This window comes from Ursus arctos, unplaced genomic scaffold, assembly GCF_023065955.2.
Source record: "Ursus arctos isolate Adak ecotype North America unplaced genomic scaffold, UrsArc2.0 scaffold_16, whole genome shotgun sequence".
NCBI lineage: Eukaryota > Metazoa > Chordata > Mammalia > Carnivora > Ursidae > Ursus > Ursus arctos.
Genome location: NW_026622830.1, coordinates 33,991,372 through 34,009,926, shown reverse-complemented (window position 1 = coordinate 34,009,926; position 18,555 = coordinate 33,991,372). Strand labels below are relative to the sequence as shown.

The 18,555-nt window shown below is 45.3% G+C and overlaps 1 protein-coding gene across 2 annotated transcripts; it reads right to left on the bottom strand.

The window, feature by feature from the left end:
• Positions 1-2,187: 2,187 nt before the first annotated feature.
• On the bottom strand, positions 2,188-16,344 carry LAMP5 (lysosomal associated membrane protein family member 5). 2 transcript variants are annotated; one of them, XM_026503033.2, is made up of 6 exons: positions 16,281-16,344; positions 15,563-15,735; positions 15,057-15,188; positions 14,826-14,931; positions 13,222-13,410; positions 2,188-2,366 (listed from the first exon to the last, which is right to left on the bottom strand). In XM_026503033.2, exons 1-6 carry the CDS (start codon positions 16,342-16,344, stop codon positions 2,188-2,190), a joined length of 843 nt encoding a protein of 280 aa, XP_026358818.1. The 2 variants fall into 2 exon arrangements, with proteins under 2 accessions (XP_026358818.1, XP_044241548.1); XM_044385613.1 differs by lacking the exon at positions 15,057-15,188.
• Positions 16,345-18,555: the final 2,211 nt, after the last annotated feature.

Here is an 18,555-nt window from a genome sequence, read left to right as displayed (position 1 = left end):
ACCACAAGGCTCCCCTTTATTCTGCTTAGTTGATAAGATATAGGCAGGACTGAGAGAAATGAGGCGAGGTTCCAAGAAATTAGGCTGAGCTAGAGACCTAATTTTAAGACAACTAGATAAAGATGCTGGATTAATAGCAATAATAGTCATGGTAACGTGGCTTTATATACAGACTGCATATCTCAAGGGGAAAAACCACTGGAATTTGAGAATTAAGAAAGTTGGATTCTGGAAAGATTTAATCGATCCGCTTAACCACAGGGATGTGGCCACGTGACAACACTGGAAAAAGAGCCAGGGCACTTGTTCTTTTTGGAACAACCTGTGGACCTGTGTCCGTCAGCCATACCCCGTAGACTCTAAGTGGCCAGTTTACTACTGTGTACTCAGCACAGAGCCTGCACTCAGTAGGTGCTCAAAACCTGTTTGCTGAATAAATGAGTGGATGACAGTTTCAACACTAATCACGAGTCCTATATTTTGTGAAAGTGAAATTTCTAAAAGATACGAATTTACCTTTGTAAAAGTAAATTAAGGAAATATGGAATATTCAGAAATACGAGTCAGGCCTAAGTATCTTTTCTGAAGGGGTTACCGAGAGCAAGGGTAACTCATCGATACACCTAAGTGTCCATTTCTCCCCCAAATTTGTGGGTGGTTCCAAATACACAGGAAGTTGTAAAAAATCATATGAGACGCTAAAAAAGAAAGAGCTTGTGCAGTTCGGGACCTGGGGTGACCAGATGGCAGCTGATACTACGCGTCTCCTTTTCCTTGCACGACGCGCACCTGTCTTCCTCCCTGGTACCAGGCAGACACTGAAGGGAGATCCTGCAGGGAAAACGACTGACAGACTGACAGAGCAGCAGCACACAAACAGGTAACAGAGCCGCGATTGGCCGATACTTATCAAGATTTGCTGGGATAATGGACTTGTAAGGATGAGCGCTTTTCAACAGTTGAGGACTCAGGGAAATGAACTTAGTATGCGTTGCCTCTCATACGATGGAGATCATCTGGGGGGTGGGGAGATTCCCACTCTAACATCAGAGAAAAGGACTTCCCCTACCCCGACTCAGATTTTTCAGAAAAATGATTATTTAGAAAGTGAGTGAAATTTAAACTTGTACATTTCTCTAGGAAGTTTCAGCATATTCTATTTTACTTCAAACACAACACAACCTAGGCTCTCATGTTCAGACCCGCTTTTTAATCTGAAGTGAAATGCCAAACTCAAGACCAGGAAGCATCAGAAGCAATATTAGACCAGTCGTTCAAGAGGGGCCATTATTAAAACTATATTTGCCAAGATAAATCCATGTTTATTTGTTTGTTTGCTTTATCTGGAAAAACCAACCTGCCTCTTTTGGCTTCCCCGCCCTTTCTTTGCTTTCCTCTTGCAGAAAGGAAAGCCCATCTTCACCATTCCCCTCTCTTCTGGGTGCCAAAGAAACCATTTTAGTGTTGTTTTCTTGTTTCAAGAAAGCAGGCAAATGTTAGACAGTAGTGTGTTTTAATTCATTTTGAAAAACAAACTCACATGATTGATTCTTCAGGTCCCCTTACTTGGACCTGACGTACTATGAAGTCCAAACAGCTCTGCATAGTTACATTAAACGGGTTCTGTGCTGCAAAGTCACTGGGTGCAGGTAGCAGTGAAACATTCCCAAGACAATCACTAGACATGCAGAATGCCAGCCAGAAGCATGGATCACTTTCAGGGGTCTTGCCGTAGGGAGCATGAGGCTGTAGTTTGTGTGCACTGACAACTGTATAAGGTAGGCCAAGGGAGCAAAGCACCCCCTACTTCTCTGAACCTAAAGGGGTGTCGTTCCAAAAGACGTGTCTTTCAATCCCTAAACTTCGGAGCCAGATACTCCTCTGAGTTGTATGTATTTGCTCCTTGGAGAGTCAAAGCCAAGCCACCACGAGCATGAAAGCTGGCTGACCCCTCCCTCCTCATTCCCCAGTGTGGAGAGAATATATGCCATTCACCCCAAGAATCCAAAAGAATCCCCCCCCAACCCTGGGTTAAAGCATGGACGTGGGCCAAGCAAGCCTTAGACACCCAGGCCTGTTGCATTGTAGCTATGTTGGTGTATCCCGTGTACAAGGTGGAAAGGTGCTTTCGTTTCTCTACCTGACCCTCTGGGGGAGGGGTCTCGGGGGCTGCCTGCCTAATGGCCCCTAGCCCATGTGCTTATATTGGGATCGATCCCTAGGGATCTGCACCTGGTTGGCCGTCATTTTGTGGTGGATGTGGTAAATCGCCAGTGTTACCACAATGACGAGGCCTAAGATGAGCCCCAAAATCAGGGGCAAGGTTTCCTCCAACTGCTCCCGCTCATCCACTGGACACTTATGCTCTGAAATGGGAAAGAAGAAGAGCCCAATCAGCTCCTGTCAAAATATTTTCAATCATAAGTCCTCCTATCAAAACCAAGATCTTTTTTAGTTGGAAATGGAGGTGAAAAGATTTCTTAACGAACATTTGGGGAGACTCTTATTTAGAAATCATGTTTTCCGACCAACGAGAAGGATGCACCACTTCATATTTCTGCACATTGTAAAATTCAAGTGCATCAATTAAATAGGGCAACACTCAGTCATCGGATTCCTGGCAGTTGGCAACAGAACATCCGGATGATTGATTTAAGTTTTCAGTTTCAGCATTAAACACAGCCACTGTCATTTTTATTGATGGTTTAGTTTTTCAACGTTGTATTGAAGTATGTGCACACATAGAGAACTGCACACAGTACACAGCTTCCAAAAGACTGAAAATATCAAGTGCTGGTAACGATGTGGAGCCACTGGAACTCTCCCCACTTTGTAAAACTGTCCAGTAGCTTCTATTAAAGGGAAACGTATGCCTACTTTATAACCCAGCATTTCAATACTAGATATTTACTTAAGAATAATGAATAAATCCCCCCCCCACCTCCCCTCTGGTCACCATCAGTTTGTTCCCTATAGTTAAGAGTCTGGTTTTGTTTGTTTCTCTTTTTTGTTTGTTTTATTTCTTAAATTCCACATATGAGAGAAAATCATGTGGTATTTGTCTCTCTCTGACTTATTTCACTTAGCATCAGAATTGTGGTTTACTTTCTTAAGAATTATTTTTTGTTGCCTTAGGAAAAATCCTGAACAAAACACACGACAGAAAGGGGTATATAAAAGGGAGTATTAAACTATGTACAAGACAGTTTAATAGCCCTATGCCTCCATTTTTACCTAGAACCTGAGAACAAATTTTGGAGAAAACTGGGGGTCATATAGTTTGTAGAGCAGAGCAGAACTGCATTCCTGTGGGGCGCCTGTTGTTGAGGCAGCTGACTCTTGATTTCGGCTCGGGTCATGATCTCAGGGAACTGGGATCGAGCCCCATGTTGAGCTCTGTGCTCAGTGGGGAGTCTGCTTGAGGATTTTCTCTCTCTCTCTCTCTCTCTCCCTCTGCCTCTGCCCCTCCCCCTGCTCTGTAAAATAAATAAATAAATCTTAAAAAAAAAAAATGAAGAACGGCATTCCTAGAAATCAGGAGACATTTGCTCAGGCTCCTTGGGTCCTTGTGGGTAACTGGTGGCCTTTTCACCAAACTCCTGAGCCAGAACTAGAGAAAACAGATTTTAGATATCTCTCCATAAAGACCAAGTTTTTAAGTCAGGGTGACCCAGTAACCATTTATTTAGCACCAACTGTGTGCCAGGCTCCTCCAGAATCCATGGTGACACAGTCCTTCCTCCCACCTCTCCGCAGACCAGCAGAAAGGAGGATGAGGCCAGAACCTCAGGAATCTTTCCTATTAAGTAGAACCTGGAAGATTGCAGGCAAACATACAGCTTTTTAAAGCTGTGTACTTAACATGCCTGGTTTCTAAATTCACTGCCAGCTCTAAGAACAAAGATGATCTCATTTAATCCCCATGACAACCCTAGGAGATAAATACTGTTATTATACCCATTTTACTGATAAGTTAGAGTGAGGCTAAGTAATGTGCCCAGGGGAAATGAAGCCCCAACCTGAATTCCAGCAGCCTAACTCAACCGCACAGCTGGGTGGCACTTAGCAGACATGAGCTAGGGGGAGAGCTGGGGTCAGGTCAGTAGCAGACCTGAGCTACTGGCATTTAAAGGCTACAGATTCGCAAGGTGGGCAGGAAGGAGGGCTTCTGGGCCCTGTGGCTCTGTGTACTGCTCACAGAGGTATATTCGGTTTCCGAAAATTCAGTGAGGTACATACTCATTACTAAGAGGTAGGAGGATACTTTCAGAGGGGATGGATGTATTGATTTTTCTGGATTGTAGTGGTGGCTTCGTAGGTGTATTCCTAAGTCAATATTTATCATATTGTACACTTAAGTATGTGCAGTTTCTTGTATTTCAATTATAACCTGAATAAAACTATTTAAAATAAATAAGCAAACATATACACACATATACTCCCCAGCTGAAAAAAGCAGAGATTTTTTTTACAAAGACGATTTTTAAAAAGACATTTTGGCAAATTTAGGGAAATGTTAAGGACCCATTATTAGCACTAAACTGCACCTTTCTCTTTATTACAACCAGAAGACTAAAAAGAATTAGTAGGGGACTTTTCTTTTTCACTATTTAGTTCAATTCTAATAAGCCCCACGTTCGAGCATCAGCCTGCAGTCCAATATACCCATTTCCAGGGGAAATTCTGTTGTTACAAAGTGCACCAGAGCCAGCTATGGGCCCAGAACTCCATACCTAGAAGGTTGGATTTTTTTCCCCCTTGATACCACATTGCCTCTTTAAAGAGAAAAATGAGTAGAAATGGGGTTTCCTGGTGTAGGGATTTTGTTAACAACAAAGGCTATTTGTTTTCCTCACCACATGCTGTTGCCTGTGTAACGTTGATGTAGATTGTGGGCTTTGCTTATTTTCCATGTGCTAGCCGCAAACTTATACGCAGATATTCATAACATACCCCTTCCAAGCACATCAGAGTTTATGCTGAGGTCAATTTGGGAAAGCCCCTAGGTCACCTAAGGATGGGGGCTGGTTGCCTAGTAACCTTATGATCAGAGGGTTGGAACTTTCAGCCCCACCCCTTGATTTCCAGGGAGGAGAAAGTGGCTGGAGATTGAGTTTAATTACCAATGGCCAATGATATTTTAATCAGTCATGCCTATGTAAGGAAACCTCAATAAAAACCCCAAAGGATGGGATTCAGAGAGCTTCTGGTTGGTGAACACATGGAGACTTGGGGGGAGTGGTGGACTTGGAGAGAGCATGGAAACGCCACCCTCTTGCCCTATGCATCTCCTACAACTAGCTGTTCCTGAGCTCTACCCTTTTAAAACCAACCAGTAATCTAGTGAGTAAAACGTTTCTCTGAGTTCTATGAGCCTCTCTAGAATTCAAGGAGAAGTTTCATGGAAACCTCCAATAGCAAAGTGATCGGAAGCCTAGGTGACAACCTGGACTGGCAGTTGGTGTGTGAAGTGGAGATGGGGAGCAGTCTCGCAGGAAGGAGCCCTTAACCGGCGGGATTTGATGGTGTTTCTAGGGAGACAGTGTCAGCAGTAAGTTGAACCGTAGAACACCCAGCTACTGTCAGAGAATTGCTTAGTGGTTGGGAAAAACACCCACACATCAGAATTTGTACAGCCCAAAATATTATCTTTAAATGGGTAATAACTTTAGTATAGTTACAGGCGAATGACACCTCATATCCCACCCTTTAAGGAAGGCATAGGAAAAAAGTATAATGAATTCTGGCAAAAAAAAAAAAAAAAAACTGTATGTATATGGATAAAATACCGCGGTGGCTTACTTCTTTCTTGCTTTTGTTTTTTGTTTTTTTTTTTTAATCTTAATTCTAGTGTGGTTAACATACAGTGTTATATTGGTCTCAGGCATACGCCAGAGTGACTCAACAATTCTATACATTACTAAGTGCTCATCGTGACAAGTGCACTCCTTAATCCCCGTCACCTAGTTCCCCCATCCGCCCCACACACCTCCCCTCTGGTCACCATCAGTTTGTTCTCTACAGTTAAGAGTCTGGTTTTGTTTGTTTGTTTCTCTTTTTTGTTCATCTGTTTTATTTCTTAAATTCCACATATGAGAGAAATCATATGGTATTTGTCTTTCTCTGACTGACTTATTTCACTCAGCATCATAATTGTGGTTTACTTTCTTAAGAATTATTTTTTTGTTGCCTTAGGAAAAAACCTGACTAAACACACCACAGAAAGGGGTATATAAAGGGAGTATTCAACTATGTACATGTCAAAAATAATAATCATAGGAAAATAAGGGGATGTGAAAAATTATCATAAAAAATACTGAATCCCCATCTTCATCCACCCACATCCACTGAGTGGTCAAATAAGGGGGAATGAGTGAGTCTGCCATCCCTTACCCGCCATTCCAAAATCCACAGAGCTCTGGAAATCCAAAGTGCTCTGTATCACTCATTTGTCAGCAACGCTTGATTTGAACTAATGTCAAGATGTTCATGATTTTCATTCTACTTAGCATGAAGAGTCATGTGTTTCTCTGCAGGGAACAGATATATTAATATATTTGATTACAGGACCTGCCTGGACTCTTCTGGACTCTTCCATAATATATGGAAATACACCCTGTATTGTCTTCCTAAAGTCTAAAATATCCTAAAGTCTGAAACCCCTCTATCCCCAAGGGTTCTAAATGAGAGACTGTGAGCCCATAGAAGTTCACACACTTCACTTTTGGGCGCGAGCTATTATTTTCAAACTCTGCCTCTGATCCAGAGGGGAAACGATGTTTTACATTTCAACTCGGAACATAGATATATACATATAACTAAAACCAAAGCTTCAAAAACAATACTTATCCTGACCTTGTACATCTAACACGTTCTCCATGCCAATCTATTCTCTTTCACTTAAAACAGTGCTGGCCATGACCCATTAAGGCAGAAGGTGCCATCTTTTTTGTACCAGTAATGATGAAACCATCATCCTTTCTCAGAATCATGCTTACAAATGCAGAAAAATAAAATACATAGGATTACCAAGGAAACGGATCACACTGAAATTCAGCTATCACAATATCTTTAAATAAGTTGGGAGAAAGTAATATATGTACTCCTTTATTAGTACACATACTGGCTGGCTTGCAAAGTAATGAGAAGCATCACTGTCACTTTGCAAGATCGGCACCAAATACTATGGATAAAAATATCTATGATTTCTGTTGGTGACAAGCTCACCACTATTAATCATTAATTAATATTACCACTAATACTACTGTGAGTTATTATTTTCACTTATAATTGAAGGGAATGTTAAAAATTAGAAATTGGTGAAAATAAAGATATAAATTTTTCCATTAAAATTCACACACTCCCAAAATACTATCCACAGACTCTGTGGACGCCAGGGTTAAGATCCTGTGCAAGAAACTGACTATACAACCCACAGATTCTAAAACAAAGAAGGCCCTAGATCTCTGCCTGGGAGAAGAACACCTGTTGGCTTAGCCCACACTGAATCTGGCTTTGGATGCTCAGAGACCCCCAACTCCCTGTTCACCTCCACAGGGCTTGGGGTCCCTCATGCCTCTGCCCTGGCTGGGCTCAGGGTTCTAGAATGGCATATGGCTGGAAAAGACAACAACCAGTCTAGTCTAGTCATTGGAAAGAACCAGAGGAAGACAGAACAGACAACAGAGGGCTAATCTGTTGCCAGTGGCCAGTGGCCAAATAAGGTCCCCTCAACCACAAATCTAATGCCTCCACTAAAATCCTGATGCATCTTAGGTTCTGTTTTTTAGTCCATGTTTTATTTTTTTGTTCATTTATTTGAGGACCACCATTTTTTGTGTGTTTGATGGTTTGATGACCATCTCAATGTCGTATTTAGTCCCAGAGGCTAACCAACTACAAGAACTCTTCGTTGTGCCCCAAATGGACAGCACTGAGATGGGCAGTGGGCAAAAAGGCAAGCTGCCTGCTTTCTGCTTTCTCAAGCTCTGTTAACACCACAGACCGTGCCTGTTCTAGGACACGACAAGTCTTTTGCTGGCTGGATTTCCTCCAAACCGTCCTTCCTCCAGGGCAGCTGGAGGGAGGGGCTTACTCCTCTTTCCACTTTCTCTGGACTAGCTCTAGACTCCTGTACCCTCAGCAAATTTATTTTGTATACTGAGAAACTGTTAGCATGAGTGGGCTTTGGAGACATTTGGCTGGAGACAAGCAGATCCTCTCACCAAGATGTAAGCACTAGCAATAAAAAAAAAAAAAGATAATAAAAGCAATTATTGATAGATGCCACTGTGCACGACGCATATGGCATGAACAAGAAGAGTTGTACAAACTCCTTCTCACTGCCCTGTAAGCTGCACTATGGCAGGGAAAGTTCATATATCCCAGTCCTAGGTGTAACAGACCCAGACAGTGTCTTATTGCCTTGGCATTCTCCATTCCCACACATTCCAGCAGGTTTTGCCTGCAAGGCAGGTTAGAAGTCTCAGAGAGTCAACGCCTCTCCCCTACCCCAGCAGCCATCCATGGTGGTTGGGGGTTGGTGGGTAAATGCCATTTTTCCCACCTCTCAGGCCAGATAGACGGAGGTGGGCTCTACACTCCCAGAGATTCCAGCAGTGTGAGCCCCAGATGCCCATGGTGAAAACCTGCTCACTAATGCTCCTGTTACTGGTTGTCTTGCCTTCCTATCTCACCTCCCCAGCCCCCCCACCAGTGCTTTCTAGAATCACCTCCTAAATAAACCACTTGCACTTACATACTTGCAGAGGATCTGCTCCTGGGGGAGCCCAGCCTGAACACTACGTCCCACACTGAATTCTACAACTGGCTAGCTGCATGGCCCCACACTAGGGCTCCACATCCCAGCCCTCGATACAGTTCTTAGCAGTGCTCATAACAGAATTATCTCCCCCTAGATGCTTACCCAGGAGATCCTGAGAAACAACTACCCTGGGTGAACTGTTTCTGGGCTGGGAGATGCTAAGTACATCACAGGTCTACACAACACTCTGGATCAGCTAAGCTAAGCCTTCCTGCACTTGTGGTGTGGCAGCTAGCCACGGGGAGCTGCGCTGGGGGCTGGTGTACAGAGCAAGGTAAGGCACGTTAATTTCCGCTAAAACACAGATCTGGCTCAAATGCAGATCAGGTGACATCTCCCAATCATCCTGTTAGGAATACTCATAAAAAGCTCATGAATTCAGGGGAACTGACAACCTTTGTAAAGGCGTCTCCCACGCTCACATGTTTATTTTAGTTGCTCAGCGGGAGCAGCTGAAGCTCTGAGAGGCTAGGAGCACAGGGTCTGATACTCAAGGACGGGCTCTTGCCCCAGCCTAAGCAGCCACCAGGAGGACAGACTTCACCGATAACCTCACTTCTCTGAGCCTCAGTTTCTCTGTGGTAATCTGGGATCTCACTACTTTCTTTACAGGTTGGTTGGTTTGCTTATTTTTCCCCTTGAGAACTGAAAAGGGACCAGCCTCTATGTGGCAGCTTTTTAAATGCCTGTTAAATCTGAATCTTTAATAAAGGGGAACAGAGACACCCTCTGTGTCCCATTATGTTTCTTCTGTAATTATGCATACATAAAAGTTGCCTTTCATTCAAGCCATTAAAATTCTCAGGCTGATTTTTTGCCTATCAGTGATACAATCCTCATCCCGTCCCAGCCAGAAATCTCCCCGGGGCGCTCAAAGGGACACCCTACATGGACTTCACTGTGGAAGGACACGTTCATCCACCCGAACCCGGAAGCAGGAGGTGCCTTGAACTGCAGGCTGGTAGTTGCCATAAAGTGTGTGGGTTACAGAAATGAGCCCAAGTAGCCTCCGTGTATTGGCTCCTAGGTGGTTAATTTCTTCACTGTAGGCTGAGACCATTAGCTCGAAAGCCCGCCATGCCATACTCAAATTTTTACACCTCCAGTTATTTAAAAACCAGCCCAAACAAGCACATCTTTAGCTATTTAGAGCCTTGCATACCAAACCTCCCCCAACAGCTGTTACTCATTGATAAGTTAGGGCCTTACAGGTCTAAGGCCTCAGCTTCTGCCACCCCTCAGAGCTCTCCACCCAGAGACTCCTTACCATGCTGCTGAGCCATATCACCTAGACATGTAAGCCTCCTCCCCCATACCCCTGTCCCCACCAGGATGTCCTTTGCCCTCCTCCCCTTCTGGATGGTGGTCCCCATAAGGCTCCCTCCGGACAGTCTCATGCACTGAGCGGCTTCCCCCCTCATGCAACCCTGACCAAGTACCACCGAATCAAGTTTGTGCGTTACTGCCTCTCAGGTCATATCTTTTCCTTGATCAGCTGAAGCTCCCTCAAACCCCCTAGTGTTCCACAGACCAGCAGCATCACCAGGGAGCTTGCTAGAAATGGAGCATCTTGGGCCCCGCCCCCAGACCTACTGAACCAGACGCTGTAGGTGAACGAGATCACCACAGCTGTGCACAATGCAGCCGGAGATCCGTGTGCACGCTGCAGTTGGAGATGGGCTGGGCTGAGAGACTCCGGCTGAGGATCAGCATAGTCCCGGAGCTCAAAACACTAAAGGGATTTACGTGATAAAGACGTCAACCTCCATTCGAGCTGCTCTCAGCCCCGTGAGTATCCGGTAATCCATTTCACCGACCCTTCCTTGCTTTTCTCAGAGTCTATTAAGCAGGCGGGTGTGAAACTTCAGACTGCCAGAAGCCCCCTTACACAGGGAGTAAGTCCTTCATTGGAAACCCTTTGGCTGTAGGTCCTGCACACACCTGCCAACCACAGGCACATACCCCTGCAGTGGGCATGCGAATATATGACCAGATACTGCTGCCTCCCCCACTCACGCATAGCCAGCACGTCAGAGGCTCCTGAGCTTCTATTCTGGGAAAGGGGATGGGCAAGGGCCAAGTCCCAGAAAGGCACCCCAAAGAATCTTTTGGATTCCACCAAATCAAATAAAATGATCTCTTACAAAACACAGTGGGGGGCAGGTGCTGAGAGGCACAGATGGGAGGGGCCAGAAACAAAAGAGCCCCTGCCACACAAAGGCACAGGGATCCAGTGAGTGATTCTCAATGAGGCTTGCCTCCTCCCAGGAGCATGAGCTGTGAGCCCCAGGGCACCCTACAGGAGGGGACATCCTAATTATTACCCAGAAAACCCTGGGTGAGACAAGTACAATTGGCCAGTGCTTAATATAGCTGCATTTAGAAAGTTCTTACAAACTCTCTAAGTCTACTCGGCAACTGGGCCCATCCAGGACCTGGAAGCGGATAAAAACGGTTTTTCAAATAAAAGATGCCCATTAAGTCCATGCCATGAACGTCACTGATGTTCGGGAAACTAGATCCGGTCTTTCCTCAGCACTCCTTTATTCTCACTTTGTGCAGGGTCCTACACAGCAATGAGATTTGGTTTCTCAGTTGGTAAATGACTGTGAGCAATGATGTGGAAATAACCGAGAACGAGTGAAAGTGAGGTTGTGGGAAGGACCTAGTAAAGGCAGCCCATCATAGCCCTAGTAACACCAACCAGTAAGGACGTGCCTAAGAACAGCTGACTGATTAAAAAAACAAAGAGTAATTAGAGACTGTGAAAAGTCCCCTTATAAACTCAAAAGCATCTATGGTAGGGACCCTGGGGATTGATTCCAGACAGTCCAATATTCCTCGTGAATTCCTGGTCATCAGTAATCATAGCTCAATTACATTTAATTATAGTTAATATTTTCAGGTTCAGAAAGACACTGTTACATTTTATAAATACTTCCATAATCAAACAGATTTCTAAAAAATGTCTTGACACTTAGAGTTTAGTTTCAATTTTTCTGGCAGATCCATTTAAATGGAGTAGCCCATTCTTCCTTAAGTAAGGGTTGCACTGATGTAGTAAATACACTAAATTCTGTTTCATCTGGCATTCGAGCACTGGGAAGTCTCTGTTAATTGTGTCCACAGCTTCAGAATATCAATTCAGCCAAATTTCACTGGGCATCTACAGTGTGCCAAACACCGTATTAGGTGCAAAAATACAAGGATGAGAAAAGAAGTCAGCTCTTCTGTCAAGGACTGTTTAAGAATGCTCAAATGGTCTTTAAATCACCGGGGGTGGGGTGGGATAGATTCTATTCAGTATAGTTTGAGTTGGGAGGGGAATTTTCTGAAAGCTGGATTCCCTGGGAAATGATTTAATGACTTGTGTATGACAAAGATGGGGATTCCCTGATATCCTGTATATTGGGGTAGTTGTATTCACCTGGGGGTCTCCAGCCCAAAGGAAGTTACCCATAAAGCAACCAGAATCTCTCCCCATTTCTTAACAACCTTCTCCAGATAAGAAAGAACAAATGAATTAAAAAATTCACTTACTCTACATCTGCCCAGTGTAAATTGGTGCTAGACTCGGATAAGGTGCAGAAATGTGGATTCCCCTTGTGCCCAACCTCTGGTGGGCTGCAGAGAACCCAGAGAATGTGGACATCCTGGATCTGCCCAGCTATATGCTGCTTGATCCCTTTCAGAGACTAGCACAGACTGAGAAGCAGCCTCTCTCTATACCCCAGAAGGAAAAGATCAGAGACCCTTGCTTCCCCAGAGCCTCAAGCGTGTCCCTCCCCACAAAGGTGGGTGCTGGAGGGAGGCAGGTCTTCACGAGTCTCTCTGTGACCTGCTCATGTACACACACACACACACACACACACACACACCCCTACTACATTCTAGCCACACAAAAACAGACTCACAGTGGTAGAATCTACAGCTGAAAGTGCCTGAAATAACATGAAGAAACTGAGGCTCACAGAAGCAGAGGCCCTTCCGCAATCCATGGCTCCTTAGGTAAGTACTTGAGATTTTTAGCAGCTTTTTCATTGGGAAATTTGCATCAAAATTATATACAGGTTTTTCAAATGGACCTTGTTATCTCTCTCTCCATCAAGTTTCTTCTTTGGCAAAGGAAGAGCAGAAAGGAAAGATGAAAAGATGAAGGGAGGGAGCGAGGAAGGGAAATTGGGAGAGGGAAGAATGGAGTGAAGGAGGAGGGAAGAAGAAGGAGCCATTGAAGAAAGTTGATACTGTTCCTAAAATATTACAGGGAGAGGAAGTATCATGTCAGCTTAAAGAAAATACAAGTGGTAACAGCCAGGTCCCCTCTGCATCCACCCTGACATCAGCCTGCCCTTGGCTCCAGCTATCTCCTCCTCCCACTGCGATCCCCGCCAACCTACCTTCACTGAAGACAAAATCAGAGATGATGTCAAAAGGTTGGATGTGGACCGCAGACAGAATCATGGTGACTGTCTTCTGTGGATCACTGGAGGCTAGTGAAATGGATTGCTGAGCTTGACACTCATAGGACTTCCCAGCTGGGGTGACCAAGGCAGAAAGCCGATGGGAGTTGGCCGTGTGCTTCCCAGCTGCAGCAAAGGCCCAATGCAACCATTAGGACCCTCTTTCTGGCAGAATCCTAACCTCTTAATCTCACATGCCAGAGAGCTGGCTCCTGCCTCTCAGCTCCAGACACCCTTCTGATCCTCTGTGTTGCCTTGCTGGGGCTAGGGCTCTGCAAGTGGCATCAAGTGGTGACAAAGGACAAGTACACCCATTGTTTCATGAGAAGGGGCTCCTTAAACACTGATTTCAAATTTCTTGTCTGGAAGAGAGTGATACCTAAACATCCAACCTTTTTTTACTATATAAACCCTGAAAATGGAGATTCCAAAGAAATAGTGACTTGATCTTCCACATTTCACGCTGGCCCACACAGAATAAAACACCTTGCTCAGCAGAGCAGGGCTGATTGCTGCTGCCCTGGGCAGGTGCCCTGGAACACATACATACTCCTTGGAGGTCTGCCCCCTTTTTCTCTTTTCCCGACACATGTTTATCAGGTTTTTTCCCACTCTTCCCCCCCCCTTTTTTTTGGCAGGGGTGCAGGGAGGCATCTAACTTAATTGGGGGGAGTATTCGAATATGGATCTTGATGAAAACAAAATGCTCTTTACTGCAATGATTAAAAGAGGTAGAAAGGGAGAAATGACATGAACATTCTTTCATGTGCTCAGTAAAAATCTTTTCCCAACATAGATGCCCAGGTGATGGAAGGCCTCATTAGGAGATGAGCCAGTTTACTAAATAAACAAGTTAGGTAAAAAATTAATTAAAGTATAGTCTTTGATGGTGCCTGCACATGGGAACATTCTTATTTGGGGAATGGCTGTTGCTCTTGCCACGATATTTTTGGAGGATCTGGGTGAGTTGTTGGAGTGATGGGCAGGAAAAGCTAATAAATTAGGACACGATTCAGAATCCGCTCTGGGGTGGCTGCAGTCGATGACTGAAGATCGAGTGTGAGCCCTGGGGACATGAGCAGAAAGACAGTGAAGGCTATCAAATCCTGAGTGAAGAGGAGTCACACTGACCCTTACAAGTTTCCGCGCCTGAGAAGAAAAACCGGGGTGCAGGAAAAAAAAAACACAGCTTTGCCCTTCTCCGTGCTCCTTTGAAGGATAAATCTGAAGAGATCGTCCTGAAGCAGCCAAGAGAAGACAGGCCCTCCAGAGACGCCTCATCCAAGATCAGGCTATGGGTGACGGGAGGACGGGTGGTCCTTAGGCCCGGGGTTCCTTGCGCATCTACAAGGCCTAAGGTCCAGGGGACGCACCGGTGTCCCCGCTTCCTCTACATTGGCGAGAAAGCCCAGGGCGGACGTGGCCTGGGAGTGCGGAGCCAGGATCGGATTCCATCAAATTTCCGAATTTCTCCACGGCTGCGCTCTCGCAGTGGCCGCGGTCTCCCAGGCTCCCACCCCAGCCCTGAGGCCTCTACTCACCACTGACTGCGTCTTTAAAATGGGTCTTCTCCGAGGAGTCGTAGACAAACTGGACCTTGCTCAACCTCCACGTCGCCTCGGGGCCCTTAGACGCGTTGTGACTTTCCTGCCGAGCGGGGGAGGCGCGCGTCACTCGCCCCCCGCGGCTTCTGGGTGAGGAAACCGAGGGGCGGCCCCCGCCCACACCCACCCGGAGGCAACACCGCCTCCGCGCGCCCCGCTCGGGGTTACCTTTACAAAGAGCATTTTGAGCGCATAAGCGCGATCCACCCAGAACACCTGCAGCTCCGACTCGTTGTGGCCACAGCGGCCCTTCACCTCAGCTCCCCGGGTCAGTGAGATATCGGCCTGTTCCGTGATCAGCTGGGAACACAGACGCCCCGCACCCCCTCAGCGAGCCCGGCCTCCGTGGGGGCTGTAAAGGGCAGCGCGTCCAAACTCGGGGTTGCACGCCTGGGCGCTCCTTTGCGCGGGCGCTCCCAGGTCCGGAAACATGCGGTTAGATGCTCTACGTGCAGACCCGGCCGTTAGGGAAGCAGAGAAAGGGGGGTTACTTTCCAAGCAGGCAGGGCGAGCAGAAGGCGTTACAAGCCGGAACCCCCATGCAGCATTCAGGAGCAGCCTGCAGAGGCGCAGAGGGGGAAGGAGGGTGACCCAGGTCTTCACGGGGCCTTGAGGGAGGGTGCCCTTCGCCCTTGGAGCCCTAGGAGCAAGCCGGGAGGGAAAAGGTTCCTTACATCGACATAATTGCTGGCCCACACATCATAAGGGACAATAAATTTGGCTGCGAACTCGGCCATGAGACACGTCGTCCCATTTTCCCGCACCACAAATATATCTTTTTCAGGGTTAGTGGAAAGGCCTGAGAGATTTTCCACTTCTTGTTCTGCTGTGATTCGAGCCATCGTATCTGCAGAAAAACAAACCAAAAAAATCCTAACGGATCCGGCTCAGCAAGCCCACGCGTCGCGGGCACAAGGGTGGAGAGATCGTGTTCTGCGGGCTTTGGGGTGATAAAGTTCCTTGCCGGCTGCTGTGCGCTCTGCGAGCCGTTTTTCTAACCTAGCGCTGACAGTTTTTTTTTTTTTTTTAACTCCGCTGCTGTTAATTTATAACAAAAATAAAAATTTAAAAATGTGAAGCCTTACTATTTTGTAAGCCGACTGGCCTTTTTTCTTCATCCTAGGCTTTTAAACCAAATCTTTCTTGCCAATGCTCTGACCCCACGAAGCAGACTCGCATAGCGTTGTGTCTGGGATGTGCCGTACAGGTGTGTGGCCCTCTGGGGAATTCCCTGCCACTGGCGGGAAGGCCCTCCACCCCGCCCCCCAAAAAGAAAGAAAATAGCAAAACGTAGGGGCCACATTTTGACCCTAAGCTACTGGTTTTACTCTGCCAGTTCCATTCTCAGCAAATAGTGCACCCTGCCCTCGCGGTCGCCAGGACGCTACTCACGGAACAGCATCAGGAGAACTCGAAGTCTGTAGACGCCGGGAAAGGCTCTTCCTCTGAGATCCATTGCTCCCCGTGCAGCAAATGAGGCCAGATGTGCTGCTGCAGAGGCCGCCCGAGAGGGAATCCCTCAAAGTCGCCGCTGGAGTGAGCCGGGGTGAGCGAGGGGCGGGGGCACCGGGAGGGAGGAGGGAGGGAGCGCGTGTTCTCTGCGCGCTGGTGAAGACTTGGTGGCGGGTGCTGCACCGACCTGTGCAGGCTGAACGCGAGGCGGCTCACTGCGGAGGAACAGACCGCGAGGTGAGGGAGCTGTCCACGGCTGCGAGTACTGAAAGGGATCCGTTGTGTGGCAGGAGCGATTGTTGTCGCTTAGCTTGTGCAGATAGCCAATGAGATTTTGGGGGGCTAAAATTTTCCCTGAGTCTGTTTCCTGTTCTGCAATTGCATCCGCAAAGATGATTCTGTCCGGAGAAACTTAACAGCACTCTCAGACTTATTCAATATCCCTACCAGGTACAGTTATTAGGTGGTGTAGATATCACATCCCCGGAGTCCTGGTTTCTGAAAATGCGTCTGGTTGCTGAAAGAAAACGGGAGAGCACAAATTGTTGCTGCTTTGAGGGAGGAGGAGTAGGCAGAAATAGAGAAGGAAAATGCTATGGCAACAGTTTCCTGCATTTGGAGACATCCCCTTCTCTCCCCTGTTCTCAATGAGCTAATGGGTTTAAAGTTAAATTGACGCCTCCCTAAATGGGGCCGTCAGTCAGTGCAGTACTCTGGCTTATTTTCTGTTAGTTCTGCTCTCTGATTGCATGAGGGCTCTAAACTCTGGGGTCACCTACCCTCAATATACTGCAACTTTTCTGCCAAGAGGAATGTAAGTCAACCCGAAGTTTGTGAGGGTTATCTAGGATCTCTTAGGACAGTAATGTTACATAGTTATGTAAACATACACACACGCAGACATTACTCTACAGCCTCTGGTGGCATGGAAAAACAAATACTACTGGGCTAATTCCTATATTTACATAAAACGGTAGCTTGCTTTTAAAAAATTTTTGCTTTGTAAGTTAGAATGCAGCTTTGTCAGCAATAAGCATGCTGTCCTCATCAATTGTATTGATGTCCAAATATTTCATGTCTTACAGGATATTTGATTATGTGAGTAGTCAGTAATACAATATCATAAAATAAACAATGTCATATTAAGGGGGAAATTGCAAAGTATTTTCACATGCATTGCCGAATTTGATCCTCCCTACCATCTTAGAAGGTAGGCAAGGGAAGATATGCCTTATTGTGGTTATACATTCCTAAAACTGAGGCTCAAAAAAATTAAATGACCTTCCCAAATGTCACATGGTCAGTTAGAATTAAAATAGAAAAATCACATGCTTTAACTTCATAGGGATCATCTTCATTTTTCCTTATATAATACGTTGACTCCTAAATATACCATATTTTCATGTCCATAAAATCTTTATTCAGTGACCAAATAACAAGCTGAAACCCCACATCTCTAATTAGATCAATAGCAATTCAAATTATGAAGTAATATTTAAATTGATACTATATTTTATATCTTATTTTTATCTTGGTTATTTTATATTTCACTCAAGTATTTCTCAAGAACTCTGCATAAATGTTTATATGCAGAAGAATTGAGGCCAAATTGTGATTGATAAAAGTCAATTACTATTGGCTATGATTGGAATTTGCAAAATTTACATGCCTTACAATTCTTCATGTTAGCACTTGCTATTACACATTTTCCTGCAGTACTGTAAAAATTTTAAAAACAATGAGACATATGTATTGAAGCATTTCTATTCTCTGTTCCTCCATCTTTTCCTCCAGTACTTTAATGAGGAAAGAAATGGATAGATTTTAGTCTAGGATTCACTACTTATTACTTTTATGACCTTGTACAGATTATCATTTTCCTCAACTAAAAAAACTGGAATAATAACTCAAGGGATGGCTGGTTAGGTCAAGTAAGCCAATGAGTGTAACATCATTCAAAACAAAAGACAGATTCATTTAGTCATAAACATTAGCTGAATACCAACTACTTGCACTATGCTTGGTGCTCTGGGAGCGCAAAGATAAACAAATACCATTATCCAAGTAGAAGAGATGTCTGTAAAAGATTATGACAATTTCTCTTGTGTCACATTATTGCAGATGTCCTCATCTATAGGTTTTTAAAAGATCAACTGAATTAATTGATGATAATTTGCTTTAATAGGAAAATATAGATGGGAAGTAGCATGGATCA